Source organism: Neodiprion virginianus, chromosome 2, assembly GCF_021901495.1.
Source record: "Neodiprion virginianus isolate iyNeoVirg1 chromosome 2, iyNeoVirg1.1, whole genome shotgun sequence".
Classification (NCBI taxonomy): Eukaryota; Metazoa; Arthropoda; class Insecta; order Hymenoptera; family Diprionidae; genus Neodiprion; species Neodiprion virginianus.
The window spans coordinates 35,934,846-35,953,700 of record NC_060878.1 but is presented as its reverse complement, the minus strand read 5'-3'; the positions used below and the strand labels follow the sequence as shown (position 1 = coordinate 35,953,700).

Below are 18,855 nucleotides of genomic sequence, written 5' to 3'. Positions count from 1 at the left end.
CTTTACAAGAATACGTCTTGTATACATACGTATCTATGCTCGAGATATGTTATTTTTTTATATATCGCATTGACGTAGAAAAATCTGGTTCCTGGGTCCGTATGGTCAGGATATAGACGATCAGCGACGACCTTGTCGGTCTTGTGCCGAATTTTTTGACGCTGCACGGTGACCGGCTCGCGTGACAGGGTGCAGCTAACATCGAGATCAGCGAAATCCGTGTGGTTTTCACCGCGGCTACAGCAACAACATATACGATACGAATTAATATACATGCAACATGTACGCGTGTGCGATGCGGGCATAGACATATAATGTAGAGGCGGATACACATAACGAGGTAAGTTATGCGCGTTTCAGACGGGAACGATGCGGCCCACGTGGAGCTGGTTCCCGCTCGTTCGTTCGATAAATAATGTGGGAGAGGAAGAAGAAGAGGACGAAGGGAGTGAAGTCGAAGAGGACGCCTCTCTTTCCGAACAATTTCTACCGTAATGTATTCACGTGTGTATAGGTACGTGCGTGCAACGAGGGCAAAAATAAACGCGGACAACGTATAACCTCGGTGAATTCGAACTGACGCTCCCTTCCTTTTCCCGTATGTACGCGGAATCCGTTATATATAAATTTAACGCGGTTTTCTTCCCCTCCGAACAGCGGAATAGAAGTCCACTCGTCGAAATGTAAAGTGAAATATTGAGACACGAATACATAATATCCTCGGGGAACGATCGGCTGATTTCCTCGACTGATCTTTTAACTAACGATGATTTTCAACTCGGATTCTCTGTATTTCTCATAAATTTATCGCAAAATTTTTGCACAACTCTACAGTGATGAATAGTAAATCAATCGAAAGCGGCAAATTCGAACGCGAGCAGTGTCGGACAATTTTTAGAGTCGAATCATCGTCGTCGTCATCATCGCGAAAAAAAATTTGGGGGAGCAAAAATATAAAGTTTAATATATTTTTTTGAATAGTACGGTGGGACGGACGTTGTTCCCCTTCCCGGCGGAGGAGACTTGCGGTGTGCGGTGCGGTTAACGACAAACATACGCGGTCTGTACGGATCCATAACTTAGCCAAATATTCCGCTTCGTAAAGTTTAAACGTTTCCGTTGAACTGCGCAATGCTATGGACGCGGGCGTGGTGGTTATAGTTCGCGTTGGAGCATGTCGAGATGGGTGAAAAGATGTGAAAAAAACAAAAAAAAAAAAAAAAACGAAAGAAGATATTATACACGTACGTTTTGGTACGAGTTCTTCGTCGCCTCAAATCATCCGTTTGGCATCAAAGTCAGGCGGTTCGTCGGGTGCGCGGCACGCGGTTCGAAGTTTCAAATACACCGACAAGCCAGCCTTTGATCCCCTATCGCAAGTGGCAATAATTTTCATCGCTAACAATGTAATCCGCATGTTACAGTTTATTTTCACGCGTATCCTATAGCGATGCGATTTATACCGGGTGTCGCGAAACCCGCCCTGCACGCGTTCGCGTCGAGATTCGGATCTGCGGGGGATTAACTTCGCAGCAGAAGCGAGGCGGGTATAATTGAGTCGCAAACTTTGGATCGCATCGCCGTTCCGTAAAAATATTTTTGCCCGGTTCTCCGGGTCCGTTCGTGCACGGCGATACGTTGGCGGAAAATTAAGATTCTACCGGCGACGCTGCAACCCGACACCTCGCAGTATTTCAGAGCCGGCGTCGCGACGCCCCTGAAAACCTCTCACGTTCGTGTTCCGCATGGTTTTACCCACTTGATAACCGGCTGTATGATCCGCGTTCTTGTGTTACAGCACTTTACACCGCTCTGCCTTTTACACACGAAATATACGCGAACATATCGTACATCATCTACTTATACGATTCGCAGTGTTACTGAGCAAAAGGATGAGAATAAAAAAAAAAAAAATAAATAAATAAATAAAACGCGCACAGCTGGGTGTGAAATTATGAAAGAATATATAACGCGCGTGCGCCTCCCGGATCGTAAAAAATCTTGTTACTCCAGAGCTCGGAGATAGGCGTTTCCGCTATTCTTCGAGCGAAATTATATACTGTCTTTTATTGTTCGCTCCTATAAATTAACGCTGAAAGTCATTTCGCAGTTGAGTATCATTACGCTATTTCAGCCTCCGGCGCTACGCAAGGTTGATCTAACGGTGCGCCTCGTGATAAACTAGATCCCAGATATTAAAACGCGCACGCGGTTTTATATTTTACTAATTACTGCTCGAAACGATCAGACGCAATTATCGCCGCTTCTTCAATACCCCCGGAATTTTCAAGCGCAGCCGGTTTCCCTGCCAGTGTGGATAACTCCGAGACACAAGTATAATAGAGCTGTGATCCTTGCCGCATCCTGGCACGTTTTCTCCTCGGCCTCTTGCTCTCCGCATAGCTGCACAGGCAAGCCGTCGCGTAACATAATACGCTGCGGTAGCGGTCAGGAACATGCATCATCGGTAGCTGCCGCGGTGTCGCCGTATATCTCTACCCTTATCCCAGATTATGCCTTTTCCTCTTATCCCATACCTGCACGCAGCTCCTCGTGTACGAGTAAATCAACCTTCGCTGAAATTCTCTTCCTCGTTTACATATCCCTTATACGTAGAACGCGGTCAGAGCGACGAGTGTAGGGTAGGAAGAGGTTTTCCTTCTCTTTTTTCTTCTTTCTTTCAAATCTTCGCACTTTCCTGATCTTGCGGGCACGCGCAGCCGGCTCGGAAAACAGGATAAATTTGGTACAGATCGCGTCTGCACGACGGCACAGTTACCTATTAAAATTTGTTTGAAACGTCGGTTCAACCGCTGCCGGACAACCTGATATATTCGTTTGATTTTTCACTCCCGAAGGGTACACGGAGAGATAAAACGATCCTAGCTAGCCCCCCTCCCCTATTCTCCTCTTCGTCCTTTTTCGTCGTTTGGAAGAAGGATTAATTTCCGTTCCTCCGCGCAGCCCTAGGCACGCGGGCCGCAGTGCAAGCTCACGTCTGCAGCTGATAAATTTCTACACTCCTAGCCTCGACGCCCGCGGTCCATTGATTGTGTGTCTTAGGGTGGTTGACGCTTCGGCGGAGGCAGGTACCCAACCGATCCCCGGGTCCCGGAGCTGCACCTGAGGGCCGAGTTGCGATAAAGTTTGGTCGGGGACCGAGCGTTTCCTAACCCGGCGAGCGGAGTGATTAGAGCCCGCGCATCGGGGGGCGCGGAGGTCGCGGTCATACGAGAAGAGGGCCGCTTAGCGGGGTGCCATTGTCCCCCGATCTGATAGCGGGCCGGGTAGAGTGGAAGCCATCATTTCTGTTCCAGGCATGATACATCGGGCCCTCGTTGCAGGTGTCGCGCTACAAATGCGGCGCCCTCCTATCTTACAAGATCTACTACATCGAGATATCGTCTTCAGCCTCCTCACGCCCCGCGAGAACGCGTCTATATTTTCGATGCTAGCGCCATTTAATCATCTCCGTATCCCCCCCCCCCCCCACCCACCCTCCCCTTCACCCCGGCAGCCTCTCTCCACGGTCCAGTTTGACTCGCGCTCTCCGAATCGCCGCAGGCTGCGGGGATGTTTTTACGATTCAGAAGACACTGTCCGTCATCTCTTTCACTAAATTTCGGTGTTCCTCTCCGCGGGGGAGCCGCTACCTCGGGGTCATACTCGGCCCGGCGAGTGTCACCGCATAAACCATTCTTTCGAAAGTATCAAGTTACCGAAGCGCAGGGCTCGCAGCCCCCTTCGTCGTTGTTCGTAAAATAATATCATGATCCCTTTCACGGAACCCGCGGGATCGCCGGTACTGCGGCGACAACCAGCCGCGAACCGCGGGACCATCGCGGAGGGTTTGTGTCGCCAACCTGTTTGATCCTCCGCTGCAGGACGCTCGGTAATTCTCCTACTACCGGCTCGTCGTTTTACTTTCGTATTGAGTTATATGTACGATACCGGTCGATCCTGATCTCTGGACGTCGATTGCGCGTGGGACGACTCGCTACGCGATCCTCCAGACCACTTCTTCGTCTTCGTCTTCGTCTTCGCCTTCGTCTTCGTCTCGTACCTGTAACTTATTCTTTTCTCGGTACTATGCAATGGAACTTCTGAATAGCACCGTGCAACCGTGCTGCTTGTAAGCAACGGGCGGACGATTACGGGGTAAAAGAATCGCAACGCAAAACATCGACTTGTCATGAGAAATCACCGGTGCAATGCAATATATTGCAACCTTTCTTTCGACCAACCACGTTACACGCTGGTCTGCGCGAGCTCCGGTGAAACAGGATGAGAACGAAGGCCAAGAATTTCTGTCCCGCACTGTCCTACTATCGAAAAAAGAAACTCCTCGAAACTCTAAAACAGAGACGGAATCCGAGCGATGGCACCGATTCCCAACGTACATGGCGCCTCGTAGGTATTACAATGACGTGTATTGGTACCGGACCTTGATGATATTCCGGGGCGTTTCAAGTGGTCGGGTGGAAGCTGCAGTAGGTATGTATAAGGTACACGCGGAGTGGCAAAGAATAATTAGAAGAGAGTGATGGACCGTTGTAGCATTTCTCAAAATAGTTTGGGGTTATTTGTGCGCGTAACAGTGGCTCGTTCGTCATCTTGCCAACGCGACGTATCCTAGGTGTCATTAACATCGGGGCGTTGACTGGCGAGTGCCGAGACTAGAACCGTCAAGTCGTACGCGCCCCGAATCGCGAAGCCAAAGTCTTTCCTCGGGTCGCCGATGACCCGGTAAACCGCGATGCTCCGGGCCTCGCAACAACCGTGTGCGAATAGCCAGCGGGTGGTCCTCGTAAAAAATTTAAGGGAATTCTTTTGTCCGAGTTACAAGTTTTCTCGACATCGGTGTGTATAATACGGGGTAGCTTCATTGTGGCCGCCCTTCGCTTCGCTTACAGTACACACTGTACCTTGTACACACAACTCGGCTGGCTGCCGGGCAAAAGAGGAAGAAAAAATAAAAATACACGTTCATCCCAAAGCACAGAGGGCACCGCGGGCAACCGGTGGTGTACAATGTAACGCGCGTTCTTTTTACGCGTTTGCCCATACCCACCGGTCCCGCAGCTTGCGCATAATAACTCCACGGGAATCTCTGTGGTAAACGGGCTTTCGTCGACGCCGCGCCGGGTAGTCGATGCGTCCCGCAAAATCGGACCCCATTGTCGGACCCTCGGGCCCGTTCGTTAGCACGCGAGCGACGAGGAACGGGGACCGACGCTCGGTGACCTTGTTTGCAAAATTCTTACGGGGGTTTGGTCGGTTCGTTACCGCGGACTGCCCGATAGATCCGATTATACTTGGGTGGAGGGGGGGGGGGGGGGGGGGGGGGGCATACGGGAAGGGAAGTGAATTTGACGGACCGGCTGACAGTCTTGTCCAAAGTCAAGAGGACGAACGTCGGAAAAGTTTAGCGTAATCCCTCCTCGACCTGTGATCTCTTCTACTTTCACGCTCCGGCAAAACCAGCCGCGGCTCATTGGAGACGATTTTTTTTCTGATCTGCTTTTTTGCCTGGTATTAACCGCGCAGATACCCTGAGAAAGGATGCCACACGGTTTTCGGTACCTTCGAGCTTCCCCTTCAGGTCCTTCCTCGAGCGGATCCAGGCTCTTTGCCTCGTGATGGGCAACCTTCCGGTTCGCGTTTTCGTGAGCTGCGGCAGTGCCAGCGGGGTGGTTGGTGCACAGCGTACGTCACAGTTTATAAATAACGTGGTTAATGATCCAACGAGACAAGTCACCGGAAGTCGGACGCGCGCAACACGGTGCAACACACATGCAGCCACGCTGCGCGACGTGCGGTATACGTATAAGCGATCGTAGCCGCGCATATGGAACCCCATGGATGCGGCTTGGCATATTAGAGCGAGTCGATCCATCAGCCGCGGTGTTATCCATAAGGATGCGGAAATCGCGTGCGTGCGCGAGTAATCGCTCCGAGCCTAGCTGCCATAATTGGCAATTTGCATTTTTGAATTTTCACATAGGTGCATCCTGGCGCGTCTGGAGGACGGATAATCACGAGCACGTGTAATCGCCATAGGCCGGATACCTGCTCGTCTTACACCCAACGTACGATGGTACATATTCGATTCCTCCTCGAATCGCAAAAGCCGACGTGCTGCGCCCCTCTTTCACCGCGGTGGAGCTCGACGAATCGCTGGATAGCCGTCCTTCCCCTGTACCAACGACCGCAAAAACCCCGACATATTCCCCGCCCTGAAACTCCACGTTATACCTGCGTAATATAGAACAGCTGGTGCGGGTAAGACCGGCAACACGCGAGTGCACGACTGCACCGCAACATTGCGTTGCGTCGACCGGAAAGTTTGCGCCGCGCATAGGCATGGGATAGGCACGGGATTAGGCACGGCTACGACGTCGCGGGAGGCAATAACTCGCGGTCCCGATAACGGCGTCGAACAAAACGCATATTTGCGCTGTTCCACGTCCTCGCAACTCCCTCAAGTTTTCTCCCCGCGTCGCGCCGCCGCGGTTCGTGCCGCAAGCTGCATGCCTGCAGCATGGACTCGGAAAAGGTGGGAGCGGTGCCGCCGGCGGATATCAGCCAGATAGGTGGAGACGATGTATCGGGTATAATGGAGACCGTAGCTGCCGCAGGTATAGGCTGCCGCTAATGCAGTAGCGATGTCGTGCCCGATGGTATAGAGATCGGTCGCATCTGTAGCTCGAGGGACCGGTCGGTGGACCCCGGGCACCCTCGAGGACGACGGGCTCCCAGGCTTCTGGCTATCTACAAATTTTAATGAAATTCAATCAGATACAGAAGTCGCGCGAAAATCGAGCCCCTGCAGGCCTGCATGGGAACGACGAGTCGTAGCTCCGCACACACACACACACACACACACACACACGCGCGCGCCTATACGTGTATATGGGATGCGTTTACACTCGCGTGGTGAAAAAACCATGATAAGGAGTGAAGAAATGCCGAGGGACGTTGAGCGCCATTGACCATAACGCGGCTCTGTCTTTTTTGTTACAGAATGTTCGGAGGAATGAAGCGATGCGCTCGGTGCCAGGCCGCCATCCTCGCCTCGGAGCTGGTGATGCGAGCCCGCGAGCTCGTCTTCCACGTCCGATGTTTCTGCTGCGCGATATGCACCATCCCCCTGACGAAGGGCGACCACTTCGGGATGCGAGACGGCGTCGTCCTCTGTCGGCTCCATTACGAGATGGGCGCGGAGTTACATCCGGCCCAGAGTCCCCCGGTCCCCGCCTACCCTCCGGGGCCTCACTACCCCGGGCAGCCCTTCCCCTCTCCGGAGTTCCTCAACCACCACCCTCACGGCCCGCACCCCGGGCACCCCGGCCACCCTGGACACCCCCACCACTCGATGCACCCCCACGCCAGTCCCGTTCCTCTCCAGCCGCAAACGCCGTCGGGGCCTGACGGAGCTGGTTCGTCGCCCAAGGTTCCGTACTTCAACGGAGCTGCGAGCGGCGTGCCGCCTCCGAGGCAGAAGGGGAGGCCCAGGAAGCGGAAGCCGAAGGACCTCGAAGCCATGACGGCCAGCCTGGGTGAGTGTACGATGCGTTTTGAAACTCGATGTCGGTAACTACCGCTTAAAATCGGAATGTAACGGAGGATGGAGGATGGAGGATGGAGGATATACTTTGGTTCGAGACCTTCCTCTGTTTACACAAAAGAGATTCACCTTCCTCCTCGCGGCGCGGTTTGGGTTTTTCTGTCCTCGAGGCTCCGCGAGCGCTCGCAACGGCCGGCTATCGCATCTTCCGCGGGGTTCTTATGCTACGCTTATACTCTTCGATCGAACCCGTCGAGCGGGACGTAATTTTTTGGTCTAGTGAACCCGGTTGGTGGTCGCCTTTAATGCGTACAGATTGTACATGTATACTCTGCCTCCGGTCGTTTTACCTTCGCGGGTAATCCCGAACGTAACGTCGATTCGGTCGATTGTCTATCGTCGCCCTACGGTCGCGTGGCTGGCCGAAGGGAAAAATAGACGAAATGAAAATAAAATAAATTTCATCGATATACTGCTAAAAAATATCGACGGACCATCGGACGTGACGTCACGCTCCGTTCGCTCCGCATCCGGCCGCACGTACTTCTATCGAACACACACACGTATATTGGTATAACATGTACCAAAGTGTATCGTTTGAAAAGTAGGGAGATAAAAAAACGGCAAAAACCGCAGAGCGGTGAGATACTCGGGTCGGGTGTCAGGTAAAATGCAACCCGGAGCTTCGGTATCGCGCTTTAAGCAGCCGTGACTCGGCTCAGACTCGATTAAATCTTGGCATTGAAGTGTGAAGGGGCGTTTACGACATTCGACCATAAGATCGCCGTCGTCCTTCTGCGTTCGAGGAGCAGGTCCGAATGAGATGTGCGAATTTTTTTACGCTCCCGAACTTGCGCGTTAGAAGAAAACTTGCACGCGACCTGCAAAGGCCGAGTCGCTTTAACCCCGCGTCAGGTATATGGTTGTAAACTGATACGTACACCAACACGGATTCCCAGAAATCGTTCGAGCGCGAAGTTGCCGCTGGATGCTTAGTGCCCGCGATGCTGGTCGATCCAAGCTTGTAGGTGTTCCTGTTTACAACAAAGTTCGGTACCGGTTAAGGATTTCCGAGGTTTACTGCGTCGGCATAAAAGCCGGCCGACTGCGGCCACCTTTCGGTGGTATAATAAAAATCTAAACTCCTCGTGAGAAACTTCGAACTCACGCCGGTCGCAACACTACCATGAGAGTGTCGCGCGGCTCCGAGGCATTCGAGTCTTTCGAAAAAGGACTCGCAAGAGGATCGGCGGTCCCCCGTCCTCCTCTCTCCCTTCTGCATCCACAGTTTTCGCGTCCACTCCACCGGGATACGCCCCGGCCTGGAAGAATCGTTGTCCAGGTTCCTGGATTATACCTTGGTCGCCGTGCGCAAAGTGGCCTCCCTCGATGGCAATCGGGTAGCGTACAAGAGGCTCTTGGCCGGGAACACCGGTACCACATTTTACGCCGCGGGAACGTCGCGGGAGCCAAGATCAGGCCCAAGCGAGCGACCGAGGCCCGAGGACCGAAAGACCGGTAAAACCACACGCCGGGTTCGGATCAAGTGATTTATTGATGCGTGGGCGTAAGGCGTTTGCCACCGAACCCTGATAAAATTTGTCGCGGCGACATAAATTTACGCATGACCAGGGCCGTCGCGCGAGTCCCTCAACGTATTTCAGGACACGTCTTTGTACGGGAAAACGAGGAGCAACCGAGATCAACCGACGCTTTAACACCCTCTCACCTTTGGTGCGTACACGAGTAGATACACGGTGCACCTTGCCTATTCACTAGAATTATGGTCGTGTAGACCATCGGCTAGTGGATGGTAATTCGGACCGTACACCGCACTCGATGTGTTCAACATCGACTCTTGTCTAAGTTTTTCTTATCTTTTACCGTCGTGTTTGATCATCTGCTTTTTGTGTGTAACGGCCGGCGATCGCCGCTACGTGTCTGAACAGGCTCGGAAGACCGCGCCTACCGCAATACGCACAATCACTGAATTTGTGATAAATGCATTCCAGTCCACTCTCGATGTACGTCTGAAACTAGAACGAGTTTCTTTTCACCCCAAAGTAACTTCCGTACAGGTCGTAAAACGGTCCCCGATATCAGCTCGATATCAACTCGTTTCAATCGAACGATTACTCTGGAAACCGGCATCTCTAATTCCAACTTTCTGCCTAACGTTCACAACTGCAGATTTTCGGATATACAAGTGTAGGAATCCAAAAATGGTGAACGTAGGGTTTTTCCCCGTCGCGGGGATAATTTAATTAAAACGTTCAGATAAATTTGCGGTTTCAACGTCGGTATTCTCTTATCGTAACGACGTTTTTTCATAACGACGGTGTTTCAGATCTGCACTTAAGAAAGTATGGCAAACTCGTGCAATTATGAAAACGGGATAACGCGATACAATTCAATTCTAATCCGTTTAGTATTATAGTTCTCGGAGCAGGAAATATTGTCCGCTACAGTTTGCGAGCTGATCAATGCAAAGTCCTTTCTCCGATACGCTCGTTTGATTATTGCCACACGTGCCTCTCCATAGGCACGCGTAATTACCACGAGGCAAACCTTAATTGCTTGCGACTGGTTTCTGCTCGACTGCAGAGGCCAAGGTCTTCCATGGTCAGACATACTATCAATGAACGCGAGGATCTATTCTCACGCGCCGCGTAAAGACTGTACATTGTCACTTGGAGAGTTGAAAAAGGTTTGGAAAGCTTTCAAAAGCTTTTAAAAGCTTTCTCGATCCTCTTTTTCGATTTTCCGAAGCGGAGGGGGATAAAAACTTATCCACCGATCCGAAACTGATCCGAACGAAGGAGAAACGGACATTGACGTATGATCGATATCATTTAGGAACGAGGGGCGTTTTGCAGTTTCTTTTGCTTCTCGTAACTGACACGATTTCCGACATCTCATATTCGACTGTTATCTCGACGGGTCGAGTATCTCGTTTGGCTCGGGAACCGGGTACACGTCTCGCAGACCGGCGTCCTCAAAATCAGGTACCGACTTTTAGAATCCAGCGTGGGTGGAGTTATACGGCGTATCGGATTCTTATCGCGAGAGATCTGGTTTAATATGCAAATGCGAACCGGTCTACAGCGTATAAACTTGTGTCGCATCGAAACGGGCGAAGCCCCGGCAGCCCGATCGAAGGGCCAAGTTAATTGTGCGGCATCCATTAGCCGGGTATATAACGCTGTTCCGAATCGGACGTTACACAGTGGCGGGATCCCCACTGGGCGAGACGATGTAGCCATCAGTATCGACCGCTTTACTCTTATATTCCCGGTACGGTCTTCGGGGCGGTTGGTCGATGGAGTCATCGGTCAGTAATTACGAGCTAGTTCTCCTCTCAGTTGCGAGCTGGCGAAGCGACGCTGATACCTGGCCGGTTGCACGCGGGACCGAAGCGAGCTTGCTCTAGCAATGCCCGATGCGTATCATAGCTCATTAGCCCACCGAGTGCAAACGAGAGACCCGCGGCAGCAGCCGATAGCCGGTCCTACGTGGCTGTGCCGGGAGTAAGAACCCGCGAGGATAGCGGTAGCGCAGTCAGATATACACGTGCAATTACAACTCTATGCAGCAAATAGTTACCGGGCACGATACTCGTGCATACGAATCGATCGAAGATCGTGTCTCCGCGTGTATTCTCACGCGATTAATTCACCACCGTCCTTCTTCGTTTCTGATTCTCAGACCTCAACTCCACCGACTATCTGGACATGCCATTCGGACGAGGAGGTCCAGGAACGCCGGGGATGCCCGGATCCAACAGCAGGACGAAGCGGATGAGGACAAGCTTCAAGCACCATCAGCTGAGGACGATGAAGAGCTACTTCGCGATAAATCATAATCCGGACGCGAAGGACCTGAAGCAGCTCTCCCAGAAGACCGGCCTGCCGAAGAGAGTACTACAGGTGAGAATGAAATCGCGTCTCCCACGGCCAATTAGAGAGAGGCGGAATCCCCGGGGTTCACCGCGACCCCGGCGTGTAACCTTAATTAATCGCGGCAATATTTCGGGCGAGATGAACTGCACGCGTCGAGAGAGGGAAACCGCGGCTCCTGAGCTCGTGGCCAAGATGGATGGGACTCTGGGCTTTTCTTTTCAAAGCGGCACTATAAAAATATTCACATCTCCGTCTCCTAAGTATACTCCTTCCAATTAGTGCGTTCTAGTCGGCGGGCAAACGTTCGGTTAGAAGAGTCCGCGATATTTCCGTCGACGCCCGCAGCCGCCGCTTCTACGTACCCGAGAGAAGCGCTCCGTCAGCCGGGACACCGTGTCGCGTCTCCTCCTCGCCCTAGCCCTCGAGCTTTCTCTCTTCTCTCTTTTCCCCCTCTCTTTTCCCCCCTTTTTCATTTTCATTTTCGTCTCGTTGCGCTCCGTCCTTCGCAAAGGTTGCACGCACGTCTATAAAGAGGTGTACGTGCGAGCTGTAAAGTACGACTTTCATGCGTCGCGCGACAATTACACGCTAGGCTACAGCCTCTTTGCGGATAGCGCCGCGCGTAATGTTCGCGCGCATTCGCGCGCGGGCGCAACACGTCCGAAACTGCGAGGGGTGGAGGACAGGGAAAGAGGGAAAGAGGGAATGAGAGAAAGAGAGAAAGCGAGAAAGAGAGAACTCCGGTTGACTCGATCGCTCTTGTATAGGTATACGTTACGCACGCACGTGCGACTGTAGCAACCAGCCCGAGTTGTTACAAGTTATCTCGGAGATAAGCGGTGGGAGGAGAACGCCATCTTCTCCACTTCCTTCCACCGTTGAACGCCAGGAACCAGGCACCGAGAAACCGTCAACCACCGAACCGCAGTAGTCCGTGACTTGATTGCAGTCGGAAGCTCGCGAGTTCTGTAAATGTCGGGCTGTACGCGTTTTTTTTTTTTTAATTTTAAATTTTTGTTGTTTTTTTAGATGCTCTGCATCAACCGTCAAACTTCGCGCGTACCGCGGGTAGCAAAAAGGTCGTTGCTAATCGATATCAAAAAATTTGTCCGAGTGAATTGCACGATGATTGAAAGCTTTTTCCGTAAACGTGACTGCACGAATTACATACGCGCCTAGCTTTTGCAGAGTAGGAAATAGTAATTAAAAACATATTCCGATGAGTGGCATGAGAGAATGATAAAAACACAGGCATCCTTTACATATTTTGTTCAAGCTCCTCGGTCAAACCGTCCCTGCAGTTTCCCACGAGGCAAGCAGGATAATGTATACCGCACGCGGTTACATGCACGTATATATTTTTGCTAACGGCACTCGAGCACCGTCGAGTGTGTATATCTCGGGTACGGGGAGGAAAAAGAAGTGCGAGGGAGGAGAGAGAAGAGAGAAAGAGAGAGAGAGAGAGAAGAGCTCTATTGTACTCGGCGTAGCTCGGCGGCTTGGCGCCGCGCCATCTTGCCCGATATTGATCGCGGCCCTCGCGAATACTGAGCTCTGAGCCGACCACTCGACTCTTCCCTTCGCGACTCCTACGTCGCGGGCAAACCGCGAGGCGATTTCATTCCTGGGGTCGCGGGGGAGTTAAAGCGCCGTTCCCGAAGGAGGAGACTGTCTCCAAGATGGCGACGCGGCGTCCGTTCGCGTTCCTTTGTTGCCTCGACGCCGTCGTCCGATTCCGTCCGACCGGTGATGCGGCAAGTGGAGGCCCTCGATGTAACCGAGATTTTTCTCGTGTCTGTTTCAGGTCTGGTTTCAAAACGCCCGCGCAAAATGGCGACGCATGGTGCTGAAGCAGGAGGGAAAGTCAGACAAGTGCGGCGGAGGCGTCGACGGCGGGTCTCTCGGAGACCTCGAGCTTTACGGTAGCAGCGGAGGCAGCGGAGGACCGCCGATGAGCCCTCCGTTCATGCTGGGAGGACCTCACAGCCCTGCATCCTTGGCCTCGCTGGACTGCGCGTGATGGGCAGCCGCCGCTATTTACACGAGGGCGGATCGCGTCTGCTAACGTGGAGAAACAACCGCGCCACAGCTTGTTGGCGGAGGAACACCCGCGTGAGGAACACCGCGAGGTGACTTCCTGTCGTTTCTTTCCTATCTACGATAGATACCGTGTTCGATCAACGGCTCGAGTAAGGGAGAAGGAGGCAAAAAGATAAACAAAGAGAGGGAGATGGGAAATGAAAGACAAGACACTACGGGGAATGAGAAAGAAACGTAGACGCGGAGAGGCGCACGGCGAGATTTAGTAAACCGATTTCATAACGAGATATAACCATTTGTATATTATATTGTACCATCGTATGACGCGTTATGTAATGTATATGTATAATATATGATGTAGAGGTGCCGTGACGACCAAGACTGTACATTACAATACGATACTTGAGGATTAAGGTAACTGTGTAATTATCTTTTTTTTTAGATCGTTTCATTGTAATTTTTTTTTTGTTTGTTTTTTTTTTTTTTTTTTGTCTATTTTTTCCTTATTTAGGTAGTTATTTTCTTGTTCGGACGCGTACACGCAATTTGTGAATATTTATTTAGACAGTGAGGCAGGAAGAGAAGGAACGGGTTAAAGAAAGAGAAGTGGTAAGAAAAAGAATGTAAAAATCATTTATAGGCTTATATATGATATATAAATATATATTATATATAATAATATTACCACTTAAGATATTGACGAAGTAATGATGAATATTGTTGTATTGCTTAGGTATATGTGTCGGAGATGAATATATAGATGTATATATATTTATATATTCGCAGTGTACTGTACAGTTGACAAGCGTGTGAAAGAACTCCAGTACGTATAATTATATATATTTATTAAAGAAATCGCATAATGAAAAGTGTAGTCGCGGGAGTTTTTTTTTCTCTCTAATATTCTTATTTAATTTTATCCTGATTCTCAAACCTTACAATTTTTGAATCAAAATTTCATCATGCATCTACTGTTCGGATTTATATCGTTATTATGACGAACGTTCGGAGCAATACGGAACTTGCTCAGAAGATGTACGATGAATGAACAAATAAATAAACAAATGAATAAATGAAAAATTCATTATCACAGAGAGCACAAAACTCTTCGAGGTATACAATATATATGTAAATAATAATGCCGAAACGTTCCTGAATTTTCTTAAGCACCGCTAAGCTCTAGGTCTGTATTGTATTACGATACTAGCATTACTAAAATTAATAATGATAATTATTATCCTTGTAACACACCGGAACGATTATCTGACTTTACAAGATGATTTTTTTCATTAAATATATTTTACAGTATTTCTTGAGTTTTGCAATTTTCCGCCCCACACGTCCAACTTTACATCCTTTCATCGTCCTTGCTTGACTCTAAAATCAACCCTTTCATACGCACGATCTAATTCTGGCAGCGATAACGATACTTGTGATCAGATTAGTCTCAAAGTGTTTACATCAGTTCCATGCAAACCCCATTCTTCCTGGCGGCTGTATGCTTGTTTGTTTTGATCGTTCATTCTCGTTCGTACTCGGACCAATCCAGTAGCTCGTAGCCAGCGAACAGATTTCGACGATCAGTCAGTCGTGTGCCGGCATTCGGGGAATTGAGGTGCTCTCGTCGAAAAGTGACCGAGTTTCCGTGCTAGTTATTAAACGTGCAGCGCAGTGGATGCCAGCAGCTTCCGTCGATCAGCGGATCTCGGGGCAGAGTCGTAATATTCACCACAACAAAGGTAAGCAGCTTCTCCCCTTTCATTCTCAACACTTTTAGAATACCACCTGATTTGTCATCGGCTGCAATTATACATACCGATCTCGTGCTGTTATCTTTTATTTCTCGCCTAGTTATAACCTCGAGGAAATTCTCTCACCGGTACGCAAATCGCTTCGATGATTTCCTACACATTAATCTTGTCAATTTGAATCGTTGGACATACGCGCACACCGGTTCGCGTATCGAGTGTCCGGATAAGGTCATGGCTCGCTTGGAACGCATCTAAACGCGGCGTGTAGAATGCTTTATTGGGATTCCGAGTTAATGTCCGAGGACGTACGTTACGTACAGGTTGCAGGTATACACGAATCTGCGATTTGCTTTGCGCTATAACAATCCAACAAACTCTGGGTCTCGAAGAAACAAACGTCTGCGAAATGCGATCGTCTTAATTAGCCACCGCCTACCGCGGAGTTAGCACCGACCAATTTGTCCACGGTACGATCCTTCGGAACCGCGGATTCCGTAACGCAGCTACCGTTGTCAACAATTATCGTTTCTTTGCGCCGACCGGTAACGCGGACTTCGGAATCGGTTCCGCACCCAGTAACGTTTATTCGCGTCTAACAGCGACGGGTAATTTCCCACAAGTGAAACCCGACCCGGGATCTCATAAAATTCTTTAACCGGGACGAAGAAGTTCCGAGGAGGAAAAATTCCGCCCATCGGCCGGAAAAATGCCGCGTGACGAGTGCGGCTGGACCGTTTCAGCCTGCAACCGTTGAAGCTTCGTTTTCCGGTTTCGTTTTCTACGTCTTGATCACCGCCTGCTCGCGGTGTGTAATTATGAACACAAAAAGGCAGTCTATCGGCGCAGTTTATTAAAACATGGCGTCGACTCCGGCGCCGGTTGTCACATTACCGACGACTCGACCCGACATCGATCATTTTCCTTATCGAACTCCTCGCCAAGTGTCTCCTCGATTGTTCCTGGACGAGGAGTCGGTATCGTCGAGCGAAGATCTGTACAGATCCTTGGCTGCCTTCGACACGCCTCATTGGCCCCGAGAGTAAACGATCGCTGTATTTGACCGGAGTGGTTTGTTTCGTGTCTCCGCTCAGCTGCGCCTTCCGATCTTCCTTCCTCTCTCTCTCTCTCCCTGACTCCGCTTTTAACTATTCATCCGAGGCTGGCAGGCTGTCTCCGATCGAGACTCGATCTCGAACGATCGGCCCGCTTCTTCGGGAACTTTATTGAACGATATTCGACGACCCGGTTCGAAGCGACGGCCTGGAAACCGTGGGCCATTTTTCTCACGGGTTATTTATCGCTTCATTAATATAATGGCGCACCAGGTGACGTTTGCTCTCGACGTCGCGGAGCTGTCGCGGTACACAGGCGCCTCTGAAAATATCGTTGTCAATCCTCCGAGTCCGGAGTGAGAAAACGGTGCTTCGAACATCCGCGGTTGCATCAACGCCGGATATTGCGAAAATCTTATTTCACTTTTATTTATTTATTTATTTATTTTTCTTCGTCATCGAAATTGAGACACGCGGCAGATCGTTAGGGTCGTTAACGCGCTTTCACTTGACAGGGTGACGATGCGTCGGAGAGTGAGACACGTTTTTACAGAAACTACACACGGAAAACGAAAAATTGAGGTGAGTCAGGTTTTGCGAAATGAAATTCCAGCGATCGCGGTCTTGCTTACACTCGAGACATTTACGTCTCGGAAAAATCACCGTTCGAGTTATACCGTGAAACCTTACACTTGCCTGAGATCACTGTAAGGTCTTCCTACAAGATGGACAGAACGATTAATCTTGCACTGGCTGGCCATGTATAGATACGATGATTTCCATTTACTCTTATAATGGTATATTCAATAGATACCTTTTCCACGTGCGTATCCTCACATGTGTAGTCGACTTTGCGTTTACTTCCATCTTATTTTATACTCACTGTCAATATCGTACTTTTATCCCAGAACTTCTGTTGGCTAAGAGCTGATCAGACTTCGCCTAAATTTCTTTTTCGGTAAAGCCGGGAAAAGTGGGGAAAAATTTGATTCTCGGATGAACTTGAAGCTTCAGCCGTCACGGCCACGATCCAATGTTCACGGGTGATCGGGAGAGAGGGTCGCTTGACAAACAGCCGCGAATTCCTGGCGGTAGGGCGGATAGAACGGCCAGGGTGGGACACGAGCTAATTGGTGTTTCGCGGCTCGGTTCATGGACGCGTGAAATAAAAAAGTGAAATGAAAAGAGGACAAATGGATGAAGGCGAAGATGGCGATAGAGAGCGGCGATCTCGGTTAGGAGGATGGAAAATACATCCAGATATTTGAATATATCTACGGACGGGCGACAGTGAGTGATGCTGCACCTGCTGCCACGAATCACCTTAATAGTCCCGCGATGTCGGAGGCTGCGTCGTCGCTGCGCAACTCGCTCCTACGTTCATCTGTATTTGCGGTATTGTACGCATGTAGCAACGTGCACACGAGGACTCGGACTAGGTGCAGACCAAACGGAAATTAGCAACTCTGGTTGACGTTGTTGAAACACACTTACGATTATATGTATAGCTGCGGTAGCATTGATCCAGGAAATTCAAACGTCGGGGCTGCTATTCATTGATTGAAAGATGAATTAGAAACGAACGTCAAGGATTGTTGTTCAAAAGTGATCAGAATCACCCAGAATCAGTTATTTCATTTTCCAAAGACATACACAGGCACATATATCTTATAACGTGGTATATTTTTCGCCAGATATTGTAACAAGTTTTTTTTTTTTTTCAACTCTGTTACTTCGCGGCCTCATTCAACGGTCATAAATTGCACTTGACGCGTTGTCAGAAGTTATTATTATCCTTCTCCTTATCCGCGATAACGTGAACTAAATAAGAATTTGCGGATGCTGTGGCGAGAGTGAGTGGGTGGGAGAAGGAAAGAGAAATTTGCCGCAAAATTCTAACTTCCTCTCCGCAGCTGAGGATACAGTTTAGACGGCTCGTGGGGCGTTTTGACGGATTGTAGGAGCCGCGAGCAAAAGAGTTCACGTGCTAGCGGCGAGGACACACGCTCTTATTGTGTCGGCTGGATACGTGCGGCATACGGCGAAGCGTACACGGAGCGTTTAGGCTTCAGAGCTGTGCAAGAAGGAGAGAAAGAGAGAGAGAGAGAGAAAGAGAGAGAGATCAACCCTGTACGATTGCGGCAGCAAACTTGGCAGGCGGGATTTGAAAGGGGCTGAGGAAGCCGCTTTCGCAGTTTCTTTCGGCCGGATTGATCCTCCCCGCAGATCTTTGTCCCCGTTTCAAACTCTCCCAAGAGTACAGAGGTCGTTTGCCGTCATCTGGCCACGGCGATAAGCGCAATCTGCAGTGCGCGCCTTTGGCCACAACTCAACCTTCAAATGGAACATACACGTGTAACGTACCGAGATTCTTCCTACGGTCGAGTGGCGGTTAGATATTGGACCGCTCGTAAACGCCCCGTTACGTCTCCGTAGTAGCCAACGATTAATGAAACCGTTCCCGCGAACGCTGGATCGCCGATGGCGATCGACGCGACTCGATTTTAGGCAGCAGCTGTAATTGATTCAAGTTCGAATTCGAATTA

General features: G+C 50.2%; 2 protein-coding genes across 3 annotated transcripts in view; both read left to right on the top strand.

Moving 5' to 3' along the window:
* LOC124297680 (protein apterous-like) overlaps positions 1–14,805 on the top strand; it is a 35,300-nt gene extending 20,495 nt beyond the window's left edge. For both annotated transcript variants that reach the window (XM_046748952.1, XM_046748953.1), the window contains exons 4-6: positions 7,024–7,559; positions 11,273–11,493; positions 13,271–14,805. In XM_046748952.1, coding sequence (XP_046604908.1) covers positions 7,024–7,559; positions 11,273–11,493; positions 13,271–13,486 — 973 coding nt within the window. In that variant the 3' untranslated portion in view covers positions 13,487–14,805. The remainder of the gene's footprint in view (positions 1–7,023; positions 7,560–11,272; positions 11,494–13,270) is intronic.
* Positions 14,806–15,035: 230 nt separating this feature from the next.
* The window catches only part of LOC124298073 (LIM/homeobox protein Lhx9), a 68,083-nt gene continuing 64,263 nt past the window's right edge, over positions 15,036–18,855 (top strand). The window contains exon 1 of the mRNA XM_046749648.1: positions 15,036–15,245. The gene's annotated coding sequence lies outside the window, so the exon portion shown is untranslated. The remainder of the gene's footprint in view (positions 15,246–18,855) is intronic.